This window comes from Pelodiscus sinensis, chromosome 2, assembly GCF_049634645.1.
Source record: "Pelodiscus sinensis isolate JC-2024 chromosome 2, ASM4963464v1, whole genome shotgun sequence".
Classification (NCBI taxonomy): domain Eukaryota; kingdom Metazoa; phylum Chordata; order Testudines; family Trionychidae; genus Pelodiscus; species Pelodiscus sinensis.
Window position 1 is genome coordinate 19,823,397 of NC_134712.1, and position 21,232 is coordinate 19,844,628.

The window sequence follows — 21,232 nt, forward strand, 5'->3', positions numbered from 1 at the left end:
CATTGTTCACTGAGAACTTAAAATTTATACTTTTGAGGATGAAAACTTTTTGTCCGGGATCTTCAAAAGTGACTAGTGGTTATTGGATGTCTTAACTTTTTATCCCCAACTTGAAAATCTTAAAGGATCCTGTGTTTCTGGTAATATGCTCTGTGCTTTCTGAAAAACAGGATCCTTAAGGTGGTGTTTTATGTAATTAAAATCAGTAGCGCATTTGAAATCTTTGATATATTTTACATGTTTACTGTAAACATTTTTACTTTTTTTGGTACTAAAACAATTTTGCATCAGTGAGGATTTTTATATCCCCTAAGGGAAGTGTATAACAAATAGGAAACCAATCCTATATTTACAGGGAATGTGCTGAATAACCTAATGGATCTGTACCCTCAGTACATTATGAGGTAGAATTTGGAATAATTAGTAACTTGACTCTTTTTTTTTTTTTTTTTTTTTAAGAGCAAGCACATACTTAAGCTTGTTACTGGTTTTCTTTAAATATTTTATTACAGACGAAAGCATGCAATCCATAACAGTGACTCCACATCTTCCTCCTCTTCGTCTGATGATGAGCAACATTTTGAAAGGCGTAGGAAATGTAGTCGTAACAGAGCATTAAGTCGGTAAGTATAATTAAGTAGCTTCTTCCCTCCTGTGGGAGAACTGGCATCTGCACATTTGTAAAATGTTAGTCTCTTAATATAGAGAAGCTGACATATAAGAATTGTGACAACTTATAGCTAAATTTGTATATTACTGCATTAGATTCCTTAGTCCGCCATAGAACTAGAATGTACCATAAATTTGGGGCATTTGCTGCAAATTTAGGTCCATTGTTTCACAGTGGTATAGAAACTGCAGGCCTGATCCAAAGGTTATTTGGATCCACAGCAGACATTGAAACAACAAACCTATCCTGTTGACGTTCCAGCACTGGGTATAGAAATAACCAATCTGTGAAAGTTTTAATGATGGAAATCATTCTAATTTAAGTTCACAATGTCCAAAAATGAGTACAGGCAGTCCCCGAGTTACGAACGGGGCCCTTCCTCTCCCTGGTCTCCAGCAGACCAGGGAGAGGAAGCAAAGCGGCGGAACACGCGGGCAGCGGACAGCCCAGACGGGTCTGGGCTGTCAGCTGGCCGCGTGTTCCGCCGCTTTGCTCCCCGTCCCCCTGGTCTGCAGACCAGGGGGACGGGGAGCAAAGCAGAGCAAAGCCACGGAGCCCAAGGGCAGCAGGATAGCCACGGCGCGTCTGGGCTGTCCCGCTGCCCCCGTGCTCCGCGGCTTTGCTTCGGACGCCTGTGGTACAGCAGCTGGGGCGCTGCTGGTTGGTCCCGTAGCGCCGCTCTGGGCGCCACTGGACCAACCCAGCAGCACCTGAGCTGCTCTGCCCCAGGTGTCCCCAAGTCAGCTGCTGCTGAAACTGACCAGTGGCTGACTACAGGAAGCCCCTGCCCCGGGCTTCCTGGAATCAGCTGCTGATCAGTTTCAGCGGCTGCTGACTTGGGGATGCCCGGGGTTCTTAAGTTGAATCTGTATGTAAGTCAGAACTGGCCTCCAGATTCAGCCGCTGTTGAAACTGATCAGATTCAGCCGCTGTTGAAACTGATCAGTTTCAGCAGCGGCTGAATCTGGACGCCAGTTCCGACTTGCATACAGATTCAACTTAAGAACAAACCTACAGTCCCTATCTTGTACGTAACCCGGGGACTGCCTGTATAGGGAGACGGCTAGTTATTCCAGATACCACTTGTAATGTGGTTGGCACCCTCCTCTCTCAAGTACCCCCACAAGTGGGCAGGGTTGAGTTCTTCAGCTCTGGTGACCTCTTTCAGTGGTTCTCTGGTGGGTTTGGGGGGCGGGAAATAAGTGACAGCACTCCAGCTGAGTTGCACCCTATCTTTGCATTAACCAGACCCAGATCCCTTCTGGAATATATAATCCACGTGGATCTGTCTCTCTCTAGCCCTTCCTGGGCTTTGGTTGTTAAATATTCCAGCCCTGGTATGGGGCTGTATCCCCACAGTGTCCTCCCTGGAGACTCTTATCTTTTTGCTGCTCTCCCCAGGCTCAGTCTCTACTAATTTTCTGGTAGCCAGACAGGACCGTTTTGCTCCCTTGGTCCATCCCTGCCAGCATACTGTCTTTGGCTCAGTCCTAGCAATCAACCAAGAGCATTTTGCTCCCGTGGTCCCTACCCACGCTGAGCTGTACTTGGCACTGCTGCTCTTCCAGGAAGCCAGGCCCGCAGTCCTTGCTTCTCCAGTTCTAAGCAACAGCTAACTATTGCTCTAGAGCTCGTTTTGTATAGCCCTGCTGGACCCTGAATGGCTGCTTCCCTGCAGTCATTCTAACTTGCTTGAAACACCTCTTTACTGCTCCCTTCCTGGGATGAGTGTGGCAGAGAGGTCTTCACCAGGGGGCCTTTGGGCCTAGATCACCCCCATCATATCGCTTAACTTCCTTGGAGTGGGATTTTCAAAAGTCCCCAAGTATTTAGAAGCACACATATTTAGGCACCTCCAGGAAGTTGGTAGTATTTAGGATAACTGGTCCTCTTTCTTGTTCATATTTGGACATTGTGAGCTTAATTCAGTTCAGGGATGTGTTAGTGCAAAGCTGCTTATTGTAAGACCATATAATTTGCCAACCAAAATCTGGTTATATCTTTCATAATACCGATCTTCCCCTTTCTTTGACTTTCAAACCAGGTGTCTTCCACTAAACTTTCGGAAAGATGAATTAAAAGGAGTTCACAGGGATCGGATGAAAATTGGAGCAAGCTTGGCTGATGTTGATCCAATGCAAATAGATTTTTCAGTAAGTACTTTGTCAGTTGATACCCACTTATTGAAAGAGTAGCTTAGTAGAGCTTTTCCATTTAAAAAAATCTCTTTACAGCTACCTTTGTATATGTCTCCCATTTCCCCCCCCCCCCCAATTGTATGATAGCCTAGAATATTTTCTTTTATAATGGCATATATCTTCTATTCTTGCATGCTTAGTATAGTTGTGCAGTTGATCCTTGCTTGCTTTGAAGTGTGTATGAAATACATTATTTGTTTTTTAACTCTTCCTAAATTAGGTACGATTTGATAGTGTGGGTGGACTATCCAGCCACATCTCGGCTCTAAAAGAGATGGTGGTTTTTCCATTGCTTTATCCAGAAGTATTTGAGAGATTCAGAATTCAGCCTCCAAGGTACTGTGATGTGTATTGCAATTTGAAAACTTAGCCTTTTGTTTAAAGAATAATGTTGCATTTTAAATATCTGTCCACCTTTTCATGTCGCAAAGCATTCATGTGTGAACTTTATTGAAGTAACACTAAAAGACAACTTCTTTAAGCAGACAAAACCCAGAATGCACAGTTTCAAGTTTCCGTATAGTTCCTAATCAGAATTAATGTCTGAAAAGTGATTCAGTTAAAAATGCCATTTTTACTATCTATATATGAATCTTCTATTTCATATAGTTTGTTTAGTTTACAAGTGAAGGATTTTCTAGCTACCAGCTCTTTCACTAATTCTGTCATCAGTCAAGTCCTTCTGTCAGTCATGATGGATAACCGACAATACTTTTGTCATCCTATCTCCAAGATGGAGCAAGAGTCCGGTCCTTATACGTGGAAACACTAAGGGTGTATCTAAACCATACCCCTCTGTTCGCAGAGGCATGTAAATTAGACACATCGAAAGTGCAAATGAAGCTGGAATTTAAATATCCCGTGCTTCATTTGCATAATGGCGGCCGCCACTTTTTTCGAAACGGGGCTTTTTTTGGGGGGGAAAAAAGGCAGTTTAGATGGGGCATTTTCGACAGAAATGCCCCATTTCGGAAGATCCTGTACTCCTCAAAAAATGGGGGGGGGGGGGGGGGGGCAGGGGAATGGAAATGTCCTGTTTTGAAAAAAGCGGTGGCCACTATTATGCAAATAAAGCATGGGATATTTTAATCCCGACTTCATTTGCACTTTCGATGTGTCTAATTTACATTCCTCTGCTGACGGGGTGTAGTTTAGACGTACCCTAAGGCTATGAAACTGGTGCATTTCCCATCCGACAGAAATAACAGTAGTCTACTACACCTCCCAAATGCAATTGCAAACTCCACGGGCAGTTGGTGCAGCTAGGGCTGGGGAGATACAGGCCCCCAGCCCCACATACAGGCATGCCCCATCTGAGGCCCCACCTCTACCACAGGGAAGGGACAAGCATGCGGGGGGTGGGGGGGTGCACCCCAGCCTCCCCAGTCCTGGAACATCGGGGAGGGAGGAGACCACATGGCTCCAGTATTCCCAGCCCTGGAGCACCAGAAGGGCAGGTGTTGGGGGCAGCAACACTCCACCCCAGAAGACCTACAGCAGGTGTTCTCTGGGCGGAGTGTGGGTGGGGCCATGCCTGGTGGTTTGGGAAGGCTGTGATTTTCCCCCACCTCGGCTATCGAACATCCATGGAAGAGTCATTTAGCAGACATTTCTGGCATTATCGTGAATGGGAGATCTTCAGACAGTGTTCCGCAGCATCTGCCAAATGTGGAAAACAGAGGGGTGAAATGTTACCTGTTCTGCTACAAGGGATGTCATTGTTGCAACTCTCTCTCAGGGATGACATGGTAACACCATGTCCATATAGTCTCCTTTGTGCTTACCTATCTATACCACTGATCCTCAAGATACTATAAGAAGGAGCAAGAGGTGTCTTTGTCACATGCTTGGCCAAGACTGATATGGAGGCATCACACCTCAGACATCTTATCAGCAAGGACCTCTTGATGTAGAACTCGGGAACCCTTACCTTTCTCAAGTAGAGATGTTAGAAATTGTTTAATTTCGTGATTGTTTAATCGCAACAATTCTTAGCAGTTACATGATTATTCAATGACCCGTGGGGACAGGACTGACAGCCAATGTACTCCTGGCACCACTCTTAGGGTATCAGAGGCAGCAGCATGGGGTGGAAAGCAGGAGCCGGTCTGTGAGGAGAGCCATTTTAACAATCAGCAGCGTGATGGCGTGGCTTCCCTGCGTGTGCTGTTCTAGCAAGGGATGTAATAGTGTCGTTAACTAACGAATAAGCAAAAGCTTATAGGTTAATGCTATAGATTACATGCATTTCTGACTCATGCCGGGAGCGGGACCTACCCCCGCTGTGGCTCCGCATTTAAAGCGTATTAAGAGCTGGGTGGGCAGGCAGCCCAGCTCAGTTCCAGTTTGTGCTGGGTCCGGGAGCTTAGACCCTGCCTCCCTGCAGACAGGGGCTTCTGCCGCCTTGCACTGCTGCCTCTTTATCAGAGGCAGCAGCGCAGGACAACAAGCAGCTGGTCCTCAAGAGGAGCTGGTTTTTAAACTGGCTCCCCTCAAGGACTAGCTCCCTCCTGGCACCCCACACTGCTGCTGTTTGGATAGAATTCAGTCAGATACTTTATTGAATAGGAAGCCCAGTACTTGCAAAGACCTACCTCCCAAAGGAGGAATCCCTTCCAATCCTGATGTTCCCTCCATTGTCTAAAGTCTTGCGAATGCTGTTTTCTAAGATCTCGGACTGCCTATTCAAATGAAAAACACAGGATTGCTCAATGAACTCTCTCTGAGGGTGTGTCTAGACTACTGAGGATTTTTTCGGGGGGGGGGGTTGTGGTGGGGTTTTTTGTTTGTTTTTGTTTTTAAACTTCACCTGCATTTAGACTGCTGTCACGTTCTTTTGAAATTAAATGGAAAGAATGCAGCAGTCTTTTTGAAATTGGTACTTTTATCAGGAAGAACAACTTTTTTTGAAACCCTTATGACTGTGTACACAATCTCTTTCGAAAGAGGCTTTTTCGAAAAAGCTTCTTTCAAAAGAGGCTTGTAGTCTAGACATACCCAATGGCTGTGTCTACACTGGCATCCCTTCCGGAAAAGGGATGCTAATGTAGCACGTTGGAATAGGCAAATCTGCGGGGGATTTAAATATCCCCCGCGGCATTTGCATTAACATGGCTGCCGCTTTTTTCCGGCTTGGGGATGCATAAGATGGTCATAAAAGATGGAATAAAAATTATTCAAGTAGGAATAAAAGATCCTCCGGAAAAGGGTTTATTTTCTGGAGACTCACGTCTAGACTGGCGCTTTTCTCCGGCTTATCCCCAAGCCGGAAAAAAGCGGCAGCCATGTTAATGCAAATGCCGCGGGGGATATTTAAATCCCCTGCGGATTTGCCTATTCCAACGTGCTACATTAGCATCCCTTTTCCGGAAGGGATGCCAGTGTAGACGTAGCCAATGTGTACATGTGGCTGCCCTCAAGCCTCCAACTTATCCATCCAGAGCTTCTCAGTTTTTGCCCACACTACGACAACCAGATTTCTCAAGGTCCTGTGCAATTTGTTTCTTCCCAACTGACACTCAGCCTACCAGCGAGACCGCAGCCTTGTTGTAAACCTAAGGAAACTCCCTTATTCAAACCAATGACATGCACTTTCTTTCACAACTTAATTTCTGATCACCTCCGTGAGAGAGCTGGGAGCACTCGTGACAGATTCACCGTACATCATCATCTACAAAAAACAAATCTATGTCCTCATTCTTGTTTTCTTACAAATGACTCCTCCAAACATAACATTAGCCAGAACATTTTCTTAAGTTTTCTACCCCAAATTTCATGCATCCAGAGAGAAATCAAGTTTTCATTCACTGGATGTCAGAAGGCCCTTGCCTCTTATCTGTACAAGACTAAACCATTTTGGGTGTCTCCCAGGCTATTTGTATTATCTACAGGCATGACAAAGGGCCAATCGATTTCAGCGCAAGCAGTGTTGAAATGGTTTTGTGTTGCATCTTGACTTGTTATGAAAATACTGGGTAGCAGCCTCCTCACAGAGCAGCGTTCCACCTGAACTCAAATCCACCTTTGTAGCTCTTCCGAAGGATATTGCCACAGATCAATTATCAGAACTGCAGATTTCTACTGTTTCTTTGGCAATGCAGTCTTTTGAACTTTCCTGAGTTTAGTCTTCTCATGTACCCCCCCTTAAGTGATTCCTTTTTTGTCTACTGTGGTGGAGCATCCATTGGGGACATATATAAGAAATAGTAGAGGTTACTTAACTTACAATAACTTGAGCTCTTTAATAGGTTTGTCCCTATGGGTACTGCACTTCTCATCCTCCTTTCCTTATATTGTGAAATTCTGGCTTCATGATTGAGAAGAAAAAGTAGAGGCAAGCTTGTGCCTTACTAAATGCTCTCATTCGGAGCACAAGGTGCTGTTCTGCCAGACATGGATATACAGACACTACTTTGCAGTCTCCCATTGAGAGAACATGGATGTGCACACATTTTATGATCTGGACAAAGCATTTCAAATAACTCAAATTACTGCCAGTTAAATGTGTTCTTCTCTCCACTGGGTGAAATCTTTTGACCTTTATTATGCAAGAGGTTAGACTAGATGATCATAGTAATCCCTTCAAGCCTTTAAATCTGTTTATCTAACTCAATATATTTATCTAAGCATATTTAGAGAATTTATTTTGTTAAATAACTGTATATATGTCAAATTAGTACATATTTTTAATCCTTTATGCCCCCTTTCTATCCTTTTTCCCTTCCACTTCCCTTCTCCCATTCTGCCTTCATATATTACTATTTTATTATCTTGCGCCTTAAACTCTTTGGAACAGATACTGTTCCGTTTCATAATGTATCACAACTGAAACATGAGAAATTTTGTATTTTACAGGGGCTGTCTATTTTACGGTCCACCTGGTACTGGAAAGACCCTTGTGGCTAGGGCACTTGCTAATGAATGCAGTCAGGGTGATAGAAGAGTAGCCTTCTTTATGAGAAAAGGTGCTGATTGTCTCAGTAAATGGGTGGGAGAATCAGAACGACAACTTCGTTTATTATTTGATCAGGTAATATTGGACAATACACTTTTATTATATGGGGGGCTAGTATTGACATCTATAGTTAAGGTTGAAGAACATTTTCCATTATAAGGCCCTGGTTTTTTTTTTCTAATAACTTTGGAAGACTTTAATTGTTGGGGCCGAAAATTTCTATGCTGGTTCTTGTCTCAATTTTTTTTAGAAGTTCCAGTAAAAATTGTTCAGATGTTTTGCAGAGTATGATTATGGGGAACACGGGGAGAAAATATATTTTTGTCTGTTGGTTTATTTATTTTTGTTAAGTATTAAGTGCTTCATTGAAGTTCTAGTGGCTCCATGCTTTTGTGAGATACTTGAAATGACAGGCACACGGGGTTTTGGAGCTGGGATGGTACGACAAAAGGGACAAAAACACCCTTCACTGAGTGCAAAAGGGGGAAGGACACAGGCTGAAGGCTGAGAACATGGGGTCAGGCAAGCCTATATCTACTCAGGCATGCCCACCTCCAGAACCTAGAACTGAACCCCAGGTTTTGGAGTCTCCAACATATTCTCATGAGCATGTAGCTGTGAGCTGACTGGCAAAGAGTGTGTCTCATCTGCTCATAGTGGTTGGTTCATAGAGAAAATAACTGCCTACTACTGCTACCAGTTACCTCAAGTGGTAGTAGTCTGTGCTGTGGCTATGAAGGCCTGAATCTTCCTGATGATCCATGTGGGACAGGTGGATAAATATAGTTGTATATGATAGAATTTGTTTTTATCAAGATGGGGTAGGTTTTTTTTGTTTTTAGAACTTTAATAGGAAATTGCATCCAGGAATGTGAGACACATTATTTCCAGTGCTTTTTACTTAAGTGCCTAATGGTTTTTCTATTGTAGGTTTTTTTGGATGCATTATTTTTTGGATGCAGTATTCCTAAGTCTGTACTTTCCTTTTAGGCCTATCAGATGCGTCCTTCAATTATTTTCTTTGACGAGATAGATGGCTTGGCTCCTGTACGATCCAGTAGACAAGACCAAATTCACAGGTATTAACTTTCTATATTTTAAAAATAGAAGAATTAAAATCTGCAGGAGCCTTATAAGAGGGGATGCTATAATGTAGTGGTGTTTGTATGTATGTGTACACATATAAAAACATGGGCATTAGCAGGGTTTGACAAAGGGCGGCAAAAACCGCTCACCGGCCCCGTACTGTGCATGCACAAGAGCCGCATTGCGCATGCGTGTGCTGCGAATCAACGGGGTGTGTGGTTGAAATCTACTCGCCACGGGTGAGTAGATTTTATAGTTTGTCGAGCCCTAGGCATTAGGAGGCCTCTAGTAGTGTTAAGTTGCAAGTAATTAGATCTAGTAGTGGTACCAAGCTCAGTGAAGTGTTCATGTTTTATAATTTAGTTTCTCTGACACATGCCTGTGTTTTTGTATAAAATGCCAAATAAAACTATATTTCCAGTCTGTCCATTTGTTTTCCTTGTGGATTTGGGATACAGAGGCGGGCGGGGAAGGGGGGGCAGAGTGTGTGTAGTCACAAGATTAACCAGTAAGCTGGGGCTTATCAATTAATCGTGTACTGATCTATACATTGACATCCCTAACTACAATTAATACTTCAAAAGTTTCAGAGGGATAGCTGTGTTAGTCTCTAAGGTGCTGCAAGACTATTTGTTGTTTAAGTTTTTCCAGTTACAGACTAACAAAAAATATAGATGGTGGTATGAGTTTTCATGGGCAAAATCTACTTCTTCGTATGAAAGGAGTTTAATGGGTTGGTCCAGTTTTCAGATACAGGCAGTCCCTGGGTTACACGGATCCGAGGTGCGGTGCTGCGGGGACCTACCCGGTAGCGCCCCAGCTGCTCTGTCCCAGGCGTCCAGATTCAGCCTGTTGAAACTGATCGGCAGCTGATTCCAGGAAGCCCGGGGCAGAGAAACTCTGCCTCGGGCTTTCTGTAGTCAGCCGCTGGTCAGTTTCAGCAGAGGCTGAATCTGGACGCCAGTTCTGACTTATGTACAAATTCAACTTAAGAACAAACCTACAGACCCCATCTTGTACGTAACCCGGGGACTGCCTGTAGCCCTGAGAAGGCATGGGGGGAGAGGAGGAAAAAGGAGGGAAAGAAATTGTCAGTTAGAATATTCATGCTAAATGAAGCTGATATTTTTATTGTAGTGCCTAGAGGCCCCATTATGTTGTACTAGGAGGTTCTTTGTAGACATGTGTTCTTTGGGGTAGGGATCATACTTAGTTTGCTTTTTTGGATCCCAAAGGTAAAAATTGTAATTGCTGTCTAAGGTTTGTTCAAGACCTAATTCTATCATGATGTGTTTTTGGTCTTTGCTTATCTGAAAAACAAAAAAACCTTTAGTCAAGAGCCTTTTATGATCTGTGCAAAACAAGTTTGCTAACTAAAAAATAATTCCACCAACAAAAGCTTTTCCTATGTTGATTAAAACTTGGAAGGAGAAAGTGAATAAAAGCATTTTTCTATTAGTTCTATTGTATCTACACTGTTGGCTCTTATGGATGGGTTGGATAGCAGAGGAGAGATTGTGGTAATTGGAGCAACCAACAGACTGGATTCAATAGATCCTGCTTTACGAAGACCTGGGCGTTTTGACAGAGAATTCCTTTTCACCTTGCCAGATAAGGAGGTAAACTCTTTATTTCAACTTCAGCGCTAAGATGTCAAACTATTTTATTGCATAAGCCATAGTTTATTGTGAGGGTAATGAAGGATGTTTGGGAATGGTGAAGCTGGGATTGTGCTTTACAATTTGAGTGATGGAGGTAATATATTGTTTCTTGTGGAGTATAGGAATGTTACTGAAAACAGTACTTGTACATAACCCTTTCATTGATCATTAATTTTGTAGCACTAATTTCATTCTGACCAAGCAGAAAAGTTGAATGTCGCCAATTTAATGATGCAATAAGCTGTTGGGAGGAGGGACTAAAGCATTAGTAAAGCCACTGTGAAAGCAGTAAGCCCCATTCTCCACCCCATTTTGCAGGTAGGAACATAAGCAGGCCTCAAAGGAGGAAACACTGTTTCCTGCTCGACTGTATTAATACTGCTAAAAGTGGGACCATGCCCCAGAAGGTACCACAATCCAGTAGGAAGTGGTCTATAAGGCAGTGTAATTTGGAGAGGACAAAGTGGTCCAGACAGTGCACCACTCTTTTAGGGCCCTAGATTGGGACCAGTGTTCCCTCTTAGGTGCGCGCCTATGCAGGCTCCCACCAAGAATTTAAGGGCTGCTCACCTCCTCAGCAGAACCATGCAGTGGCTGCTCGGCTGCTCTAGGATGGGGCTGCATGGTAGGCGGCTGCCCCACCCTAGGAGCAGCAGGGCAGCCACTACACTGCCCTGGCCCTAACTTCAGCCCTTCCCTAGGGCTGGAGCTGCAAGGCAGCATTGTGGGCAACTGGTGGCGGCTTCTCCTCTGGTGGCTGGAGCCAGAGCTAGAGCTGTGTTGGGGTGGCTGGTGACAGCTGCTCCTCTGGCAGTCCTGGCCAGAGCTAGAGCCGGAGCTGCATCAAGGTGGGGACTGGCGGCGGCTGCTTCTCCAGCGGCTGGGGCCTGAGCTGGAACCATATTGCAGGCAGCCAGCAGCTGCTCTGGTGGCCCCAGATGGGATCAGAGTACCACCTAAGTAAAATTCTGGTCCCTTGTCTTACCATCAAATCCTTTGTGTTAATCTTTTATTATACATCTTCAGTTGTTAATTCTTGTCTTGATTTAGGTCTGATCTGACTTCCATTGGTTTTATCATATTACCAGTGAGTAGGCTGGGAAGTGGGTGATTGTTAAAGCCCTTATTTTACAGATGCTTATGCACCAGCTTAACACTACTCATAAGAATAGTCCCACTGACATAAAGAATTGATCACATGAGTAAAGTTAGCCATATATGTATGTTTTTGTAGGTGGAGGGTCTAAAATGTACAATAGGATTTTCAGAATAGCTCAGTATTGAGAGCACTGCAAAATTCCCATGAAGTCAATGGGAGCAGAGTTCCCAATGTTTTGGGAACATTTCACAGTTTACGAAATCTAATAGCAGTATTCTTCAAATGAAGTTTAATGAAAAAACCCATAATAAGGAAAATGTGTACATGGACTCAGGGAGATGGGGTGAAAGTTGTTTCCTACTGACTAGAAACTAATAATACAATTTTTTAACATTTATTTTTATAGAAGTAACAAGACTCATGTTTAAATATGAATCTTCATGGCACACAGCCAAATAAGTGCACATGATGTTAATATTTGGTGCACAAGACCAAACTCGCTCTGCTCATGGATACCAAAATCTTAGAGGGAACACTGGTTGGGTCTTTTTTCCCCTCTGTGTCAGAACCCCAAAAGGGAAAGAAGTATACAAAAGGAACTGTGACCCACTGTATATAACCCAGTAGTGCTCCCTCCAGAATGAGCAGACTATGGAGCTGATCACTGTGACAGCTTGCTGTTGAACTGACATACTGTACTATTAATGTGCCCTAAAACGGATAAAAACATTCTTCACCTATTTAGATTAATTTTGGCTCTTTCTGGTAGGTGGAGTGTGTGTTGGGAGGGGGTTAAAATAGGTTGACTATAAGATAAATATCTGAAGTACTAGTACTTCTGTTAATGTATTAGAATCTACTTTACAATGGCAAGGACTCCAAATCTAGATAAAGCTGATTGAATAGCTAAATCCTCACTTTATACCTCCAAGAGTAATATGTGAGGGGCAAAGTAGTGTGCATACTGAAAATCATTTTGATCTAACTTCGCAGTTCCGAGATTACTTGGCAGTCACTGGATGTCTGTCGTCCTAGTTTTCAGCTGCTTCATTAAGTGTCCAAAGTTTTCATTGTGTGAAACATCTTGGAATCCTGTGAAAATAATAGGAAGCAAAATTGGAGGAACTAGCTTTACCTGCTTATACTAATCACGGTTGTGAGGAGAAGGAAATGAAACAAACAGTAAACGAGGGCTACCAACTAGCAATGGAAGAAGAATGTCCAGGGATGAAGGGAACCAATTGAGAGGAAGGACGTTTGTGCAGTGGGAGACCAGGTAGCAGAGAGACAGTGGAAGACCAGGTAGCAGAGAGACCAGGTAGCATGTTATCAAAGTGGGTGAGCATGGAAAGAAGAGAATAGAGAGGAGGGGCTATGAAATGAAAAGCAAAAAATACACTGTGACTGGCAGTTTTTGAGCAAGGCCAAAAAGTGTAGTGGGTTAGACTAGTAAATATATTTCTTTAAAATAGTCACCATAGTTCCCATACAGATGCTGTGATGATAAATTGGAAAGGAGGAGATCTTAAAATATAATTTGTATATTATGTGGATAACACTGGGAATTCGACAGAAGCTGATCTAATTTATTAATCTGAATGCCTGTAAATATTTCAGGAGTCATTGAATTTAGCCAGAGATTGACAGAATGGGTATGGTGCACCCCTTGCAAGTTTCTAGTTCAGTGACCATTATTTAGGCCAGGTAATAGGAATTATTATCATTGAGACTTGTAGTAATCACTACTGTTAGTCTAAATTTAAAATATAAAGCCAAGATCACTTTGTGAAAAATAAGAAAGTCTTTCACTGGCAGGGGAAATTAACTAGGCAGTGTATTTTAAAGAAAAATTGTATTTATTTTTTTAAATTTTTAAGTCAGATTTTGTTAAGTTTTGACTTTTTAAAAATAAACATTAAAATGAAATCTGAATTTAGGTCTTGATATATTCTGTATTAAACTTTTATTATAAAGTCTCTTAAAAATTTTAAATAAATAAATACGCTGAATCCGTGAGCCACTATCCAAAACCCTGAATTAAAGTTGAGTTTGCATTATGAAAAATGAGGGGGGGGGGGTATTTAACTTTTTAAGATCAAGCTTTATAAATATAGCATGACACTAGTTAATAAGCAATGTATTCACTGTTTTTAACACACTAAAATGTATGATTAATAAACTGAAAATGTTAAGCTTTGTAGTTGTTCAAGTAAAGGCATCTAGTGTACGCTTCTAGGTAGTAAAATGATGTACCAAATCTTATATAATGGCTTATGGAGTTGTAAATCAACCGGTTGAATGGTTATATAAACCAAGGAGAATGCACCTCTCTTTAGAAAATAACTGGAGTACAAACTGAAAAATTGATTAATTTTCATTATCTAAAGGCTTTTTTTCTTGATGATTAAATCTTTTAAATTGCCCTGATTTTTAATCAGTCCACCCTGAATGTAGCTGACCTAACAGGTTTTCTGTCTTGAACTTCTGATTCTATAATTTTGGGAAATATTCCTTTGGAAAAATAAATTACCAACCTTAGCTAGAAGTGCGATCTCGTCCAAGATCTTTAAGCTTAAACTACTTAAGAGAACTCGCTTTCCTGGGAGCTTTTCATGGAAGAAAAGAGCTGATTATAATGTCATCTACTTAAACTAAAGATTTTTACAGGGGAAAAAACCAGGATTTTTTTTGAAAGTCTTTGTTTTCTAGGCTAGAAAAGAAATTCTCAAGATTCACACGAGAGACTGGACCCCTAAGCCACTGGACACGTTTCTTGAAGAATTAGCAGAAAAATGTGTTGGTAAGATTAAGAACCAAAAAGGAGTTCTCAGAATATAAGTGGCTAACTTACAGTTTAGCACGTGTTAAACAAAAATTGTTCTCTAACAGCTTAGTACTATGCTTATTTCATTCAAATATTTTTTTAAAATATTTTTTGTAATCCACTAAATGTTATAGTTTTATGTGAATATAGACCTTCTTTTATCTACACTCACACTTTCATCGTGGCAAAGGGGACTAGATGGTCTTCTGTCTTAGGCTCTGACTACACAGCAGCTTTATTTCTGAATAACTGACACTATTCCTAAATAAAATAGCCTGCATCTACACTACGAGCAGTTATTTCAACATAATGTCAAAATAATATTGAGCTGGAGCACTTCTTACTCCGACTCCCATAACCCTCATTTTACGATGACTAAGAGGAGTAGAAAGGAGAGTGCTCATTCTTGGACTTCCTGCTGTGTAGACAGTGTCAAAAGCTGAAATAAGCTATTTCGATTAATCAATTGATGTAGCTCAGGTTGCATAGCTTATTTAGGCTTTAGCTCTGCAGTGTAGACATACTTTTAGTGGTTTAGATGGACTTCTAAGAACCTAAATTTATTAGTCTGTCTGTGGCCCAACTGTGGCCTTTGCACGAGCAGAGAAGACCACCAGCAGTATAGTTGGGCAGATAGCAAAATGAGGCATTCCTTACCTATATTCCTTTTCTCCTACAAGTTTGAGCATGCTGTGTCTGTTAGACTTCATCTCCTGCTGGGCCAGAGAGTTCTGTGTCCAATCACCAAAAAAGCTCTAGAAGCAGCATATGCAAAGTTACAGTACATAACTTAACTGTCACTTATTTGTTCATAGGATATTGTGGTGCAGATATAAAGTCCATATGTTCTGAAGCTGCTTTGTGTGCTTTACGCCGACGTTATCCTCAGATATACACTAGCAGTGAGAAGTTGCAATTGGATATTTCTTCTATTAAAATAACAGCCAAGGATTTTGTTGTGGCTATGCAGAAGACTATACCAGCTTCTCAAAGAGCTGTGACTTCACCTGGCCAAGCACTCTCAGCCATTTCAAAACCATTGCTTGAAAACACACTTCAGAGAATTTTAGGAGCCTTACAAAGAGTGTTTCCTCATGTGGAGCTTGGAATAAATAAAGGACAGAAGACAGGTAAAAACTCCCATTATTATTATTTTCCGGGCTCAACAAATTGCTGTTTTTACTCGCCTGTAGTAAGTAGTTTTCAGCCAGTTGCCCCATTCACCGGCGGTGCGTGCATGCGGGTCTTGCGCATGTGCAGTGTGGGACTGGCGAGTAGATTTCGCCACCGTTTGTCAAGCCCTGATTATTATTTATTTCCACCAAGGTAAAAGCTGTTACACATGTGTGACTTCACATTGGTGAACATTCCTAAGAAGCAGACAAATGGAGAAAAATTGCCTCCAACAAGCATTTATACCTTCTGTCAAGATGGCAAGTCATTAAGCAATGAAATGGTTTCAAAATGACTAAAAGCATCTCAAATTATCCACCTTTATCAGGCATATATGTGTCTTAGAGAATGAATTGATCACACCAATTATGTGTGAAATACTCCTGCTACTGAAATGCATATGTGCGCAAACCAAATGCTTACCATCTTGCAAATGTTTGGTCACCATCGTGCCTTGTACAGAGATGCAAGTGCAGCACAGATGAGGATCAAAGTAACAATATATTCAGTCGTAGCATCCTAGACAAAGACTACCTTGATCAATAAATGTTCTTCTTCGAGAGGTTCCTGTGGGTGCTCCACGGTAGGTCAGTGCGCCGCCACCGAGCCTCAGTGTAGAGATTTTGTAGCAGTGTCTCTGGAGCTGTACATGCACCCACCTGCAGCCACACGCTCTTAGGCTGCAGGCATCGCAAATGTGTTAAACCTGCCTCCCCCCCCCCCCCCGCCCCCCACACACACACTCCTTCGTTCCTTCTCTGCCGCCTCCAGCTACAGACTCAGCAGTGCTCCCTAGCTTCTTCACGTCTAGATGATTATACTTAAAATCAGTAAAATTCATTATAGTAGTTATTAGTGAGTTTGAATACTTAGTTAATTACTTTGTTAATTTAAAAAAAATCTAGGTTAGTATAAAGATTTTTTTTCTCTTTCTCCCAGTTAATCCCTTTCTGCAGTCTGACTGTTTCTACAGGCATGCCTGGTTCACGGGGGTTTAAGTGCTGCACTTCAAGTAAAGCGCCTATCCCAATATCGCATGGTCACTCACAATGCGTCCACTGCCTCAGAACAGCATAACGCTCAGAAATGACCTCATTCTGCAAAGCTAAAATTGTGGGCACAGGAAGACAGAGACCTCCAGCTCAAGTTATTTTTGTATTTTTTTTGAAAACTCACTTATACCAGCCTCTGATCTGGGCTAGTAACCCAAGGAACTTAAGCAGCGGGGATGCAGAAAGCCTGCCAAAAAAGCGAGCTGCCTCAGCACTTCTAGGGGCTACAGCACCAAAGCAGCCATCTCCCTCACCACCAGTGCCGAGAGCAGCGCCGGCACTGTGCCGCAGCACGTGTGACACCTCTGACGTCTTTGGAGCCCCCAGTGGAGACGAACAGCATGCATGCGCTAAATCACGCTCTGAGGTAACAGGCTTCAAGGTGCCTGCCTCATTAGCTGCAGCACCATCCGGCAATGATACAAACTTGCCAACACTGCATGAGAGCACGGCACCAACCACGTTAACAGATGCCTCAGTTTCCTCACCATTTTTACAAACTGAGCGCTCTCTGCTATGTTCACATCAGAGATTGCTCTCTCAAGAAAAAATTGCATCCGAATCTGATGATGATTTCTCTAGGGGATTTTTCACCAAAGAATTCTCCTTACATGGCTAGAGTATTTACTCTTCCAGATTTGGGAATATTCCTTCATATTATGGCAATCCCTGGGTACCTCCACCTGAGCCTTACCCCTAGTGCCAATACTGGTATAAATGGCAATATTATCACAAACATCAGCATGACCAGAAATGACAGAGTGCAGTATTCCCTCTCCAAACAAATACAAGAAGGGGACCCACTCATACAGGAGGCAGTGCCCCCTCCTGACCCAAATAATCTCTCTCCAGTGGAGGGAGGGTCTCAAGCTTCAACTTCACATTTCCAAGACCTTTTTTAATGTATAGCTGCTGCATTAAACATTCCTTTTCATGACGTTGTGCAAAATCAGCACAAGTTAATAGACATACTGCACTCAGTAACACCAAAAATACCATTGCCAATTCATCCAGAAATAATGGAACCGGCAAAGATGGTGTGGCAAACTCTGGTGCAAACTCTTCAACGGTTAAGAGAACTGATAAGAAATATTATGTCCCACCCAAGGGTTCTGAATTTTTTTTCTCACCCAGCGCCAAATTCCCTCGTGATGGAAGCTGCACCATTTAAAATCTAAGCAGCAACAATACTGGTCTACCCCATCAGACCGTGATAGCAAAAGGCTTGATGCATTCTGGCGTGAGATATGTACATCGTCTACTTTACAATTTTGCATTTCAAATTACACAGCTTTATTGAAGAAATATGATTACAGAAATTACTCCAAACTGAATGATTTTGTTGCAGACATCCTTGAAGCTAAGAGGCAACACTACACGATTGCAAGAATGACATTACAGGCTGCCTTAGAAGCTGCTGACATGCCTGTACGTTCTACAGCAACAGCGGTACTAATGAGGCGGGCATCATGGTTTAGCTCCGTTCCCCAGGGAGATTAAATCTACAGTAGAAGATCTGCCTTTCAACAGCCAGAAATTGTTTGCAGCTAACACCAACGAAATTCTCCACTCCATGAAAGATTCCAGAGTGACTCTTTAGTGATCCACAGTCAAGAACCTAAAGAAGGCAATATAGGTATCAGCCCTACCTGAGACCTTGATACCCCCCCATATATACAACACTACAATAGACAAGACCAGCAGCAACAGAACAAAGGGAGAGGCAGAAACCAATGATGATGCCCTTCCTCTACCAATTCTCAACAGTCGCAGCAAGCAAACTTGATCATCAGGTCAAGGGTCTGGAGAGCCTCTCTCCTATTCCAATGCCATCAACACAAGCAAATCTCTTCCAGCATCAATTATTGACCTTCTTCAACAACTGGCAATGTATAACCTCTGATAGATGGCTCCTGCAGATAACTGAAAAAGGCTACCTTATTCCCTTTGTGTCCATACCCTCTTTCAACTCCCCTTCCCTGTCCCTTTTCAGGGACCGCTCTCACGAGATTCTTCCTCAACAAGAAGTCGAGCACCTCTTACACATAGGGGTGATTGAACCAGTTCCCACACAGTTTAGGGACAAGGGGTTCTACTCCTATTACTACTTGACTGGGGGAAAAAAAAGTCTGAGGCTAGAGGCCCATTCTAGACCTTTAAGCCCTCAATAAATTCATTAAAAAACAAAATTCAAAATAGTAACGCTTGCTACTATATTACTGGCATTGAAACAGGATGATTGGTTCTCGTCCCTCGACTTGCAAGATGCATACGTTCACATTGCCATTCACCCTACTCACAGGCGTTTTCTTAGTTTCATTGTAGGTTCTCAATACTACCAATACAAAGTGCTTCCATTCGAACTCTCTGTGGTCTTGAGGGTGTTCTCAAAGGCGCTGGTGGTTGTCACAGCATACCTGAGGAAATCGAGCTACTATATTTCCTTACCTAGACGACTGCCTCCAAGTCGTGTTCACACGTCGATTCCTGCCATTCTCTGTCGGTCACAAGACACTTATTCTGGCACCTGGGCCTTCAGGTGAATGAAACCAAATTGATGCTCTCTCCTACACAAAACATACAGTTTATAGGATCATGCCTCAATTTGACAGCGGCCACCGCATCACTGCCTACAGACCATTTCTAAAAAATTATGGCCTTGGTAAATACCTTACGATCCAGCCCCCCCAAAACCGCACTCAAATGCCTTTGGCTGGTGGGGCACATGGCAGCATACAACATTGTAGTCAGCAATACGCATCTGCATATGAGATGTTTACAGAGCTGGCTGGGACAGGTGTACAAAACCAATGTCCATCCGCCCTTCCAGAAATAGCAAAGGAATCCTTACGCTGGTGGCTGAGCCCATGGAATCTTGGTTCCAGAGTCCCCTTCCATCCCCCAGAACCATCCATCTCGAGGAAGACAGATGATTCTCGTACAGGATGGGGCGCCCACTTACAACATCATAACTGCCAGGGCTTGTGGTCCAGCACCGACAAGAACTTTTACATAAACGTCTTACAACTGTGGGTAGTCAGGAATGCATGCATCTCATTCCTCCCATTCATTGCCAACAGGCTCGTCGGACTATATATAGACAACGTCACAGCATTGTTTTACATAAATCGTCATGGCGGAGCCTGATCTCAAGTACTTTGCACAGAGGCCATAGCGCTTTTGAACTGATGCCTGAAATACAACACAATTATCATTGCAGTGCATCTTCCTGGCATCCTGAATAGAACAGTAGATGCACTCAGCAGAGCCCTCCCGGTTGAACACGAGTGGCAAATGAACCCACACATATTCGCGGACATCTTCTGCCTGTGGGGTCACCCTACCATAGTCCTTTTTGCCAATCAGTCCAACAGCCAGTGCCCCCTATTCTGTTCCAGGGCGGGAATAGGCAAGGGATCAATGGGAGATGACTTCCTCTTTGCATGGATATCTCACCTGTTCTACACATTTCCTCCTATACCCCTATTGTACAGAGTAGTTCACGAGAGGGAGGGACAGGGCTCATCTCATACTTATAGCACCAACATGTCCACTCCAGCCATGATTTCCCTTCCTAGTGGCAATGTCCTGCACCCCACTGATTCACATACTTTGCGTGAGGGATCTCCTCCTTCACCCGGGCTCCCACGACGGCCATCTGAACCTCCTGAAGGCGTGGCTCCTGGATGGTTCTCAGACCTAGAGTTGACCTGCTCACAGCAAGAACAAATGGTCCTTCTGCACATTAGGGTGCAGAGCACCTGCAAGAATTACCTTCAGAAATGGATACTCAATGTGGTGTGCTCGTCACCAGCTGGTTCCTTCAACATCCTCCTTACCTACCATCCTGGACTGTCTTCTGCACCTTAAACAAGTGGTCCTCACAATAAGCTCCATTAAAATTCACCTTGCGGTTACTACGACATTCTACTGTAAGATAGATGACTTGTCCGTATTTGCTCATCCACTCACCAAGAGGTTCTTAAAGGGCCTGCAGGCACTTTATCCAGATATCATTCCACCAATGCAACGGGGAGACTTGCATTTAGTATTGAATGCTCTGCTTATGCTGCCTTTCGAACCAATGGCGACCACCTCATTATTATACTTGTCTATGAAAACTGTTTTCCTCATAGCTACTATCTCCGCCAGACGGGTTGGGGAGATCACAGCCCTAATGGCAGATCCCCCATATGCCACCTTTTTTAAAGACAAGGTCACTTTATGTAAACCTCCCAAATTCCTCCCCAAAGTACATTCATCCTTTCACATCAACCAGACAATACACCTTCCCACCTTCTTCCCCAAACCACATGCCAACTTTCGAGATGAAAATGCATACTCTTGACTTGTGCAGAGCGTTCTGTTTTTTACCTGCCGCGAACATGACTGTTCCGAGCATCTCCCAGGCTATTTATTTGTTTCAGTAGCAAACTGCAATAAGGACCAGGCTGTCTCATCACAGAGACTCTCCCATTGGATCTCAGATTGCTGTGCACAGTCAGACATGCTGCC

At 43.0% G+C, this 21,232-nt stretch overlaps 1 protein-coding gene across 4 annotated transcripts in view; it reads left to right on the forward strand.

The window, feature by feature from the left end:
- ATAD2 (ATPase family AAA domain containing 2) overlaps window positions 1-21,232 on the forward strand; it is an 88,231-nt gene that overhangs the window by 13,946 nt on the left and 53,053 nt on the right. For all 4 annotated transcript variants that reach the window (XM_025178690.2, XM_075920165.1, XM_075920164.1 and 1 more), the window contains exons 9-16: window positions 513-623; window positions 2,715-2,823; window positions 3,089-3,204; window positions 7,723-7,897; window positions 8,813-8,901; window positions 10,368-10,527; window positions 14,378-14,468; window positions 15,308-15,622. In XM_025178690.2, the coding sequence (XP_025034475.2) occupies window positions 513-623; window positions 2,715-2,823; window positions 3,089-3,204; window positions 7,723-7,897; window positions 8,813-8,901; window positions 10,368-10,527; window positions 14,378-14,468; window positions 15,308-15,622 (1,166 nt within the window). The remainder of the gene's footprint in view (window positions 1-512; window positions 624-2,714; window positions 2,824-3,088; window positions 3,205-7,722; window positions 7,898-8,812; window positions 8,902-10,367; window positions 10,528-14,377; window positions 14,469-15,307; window positions 15,623-21,232) is intronic.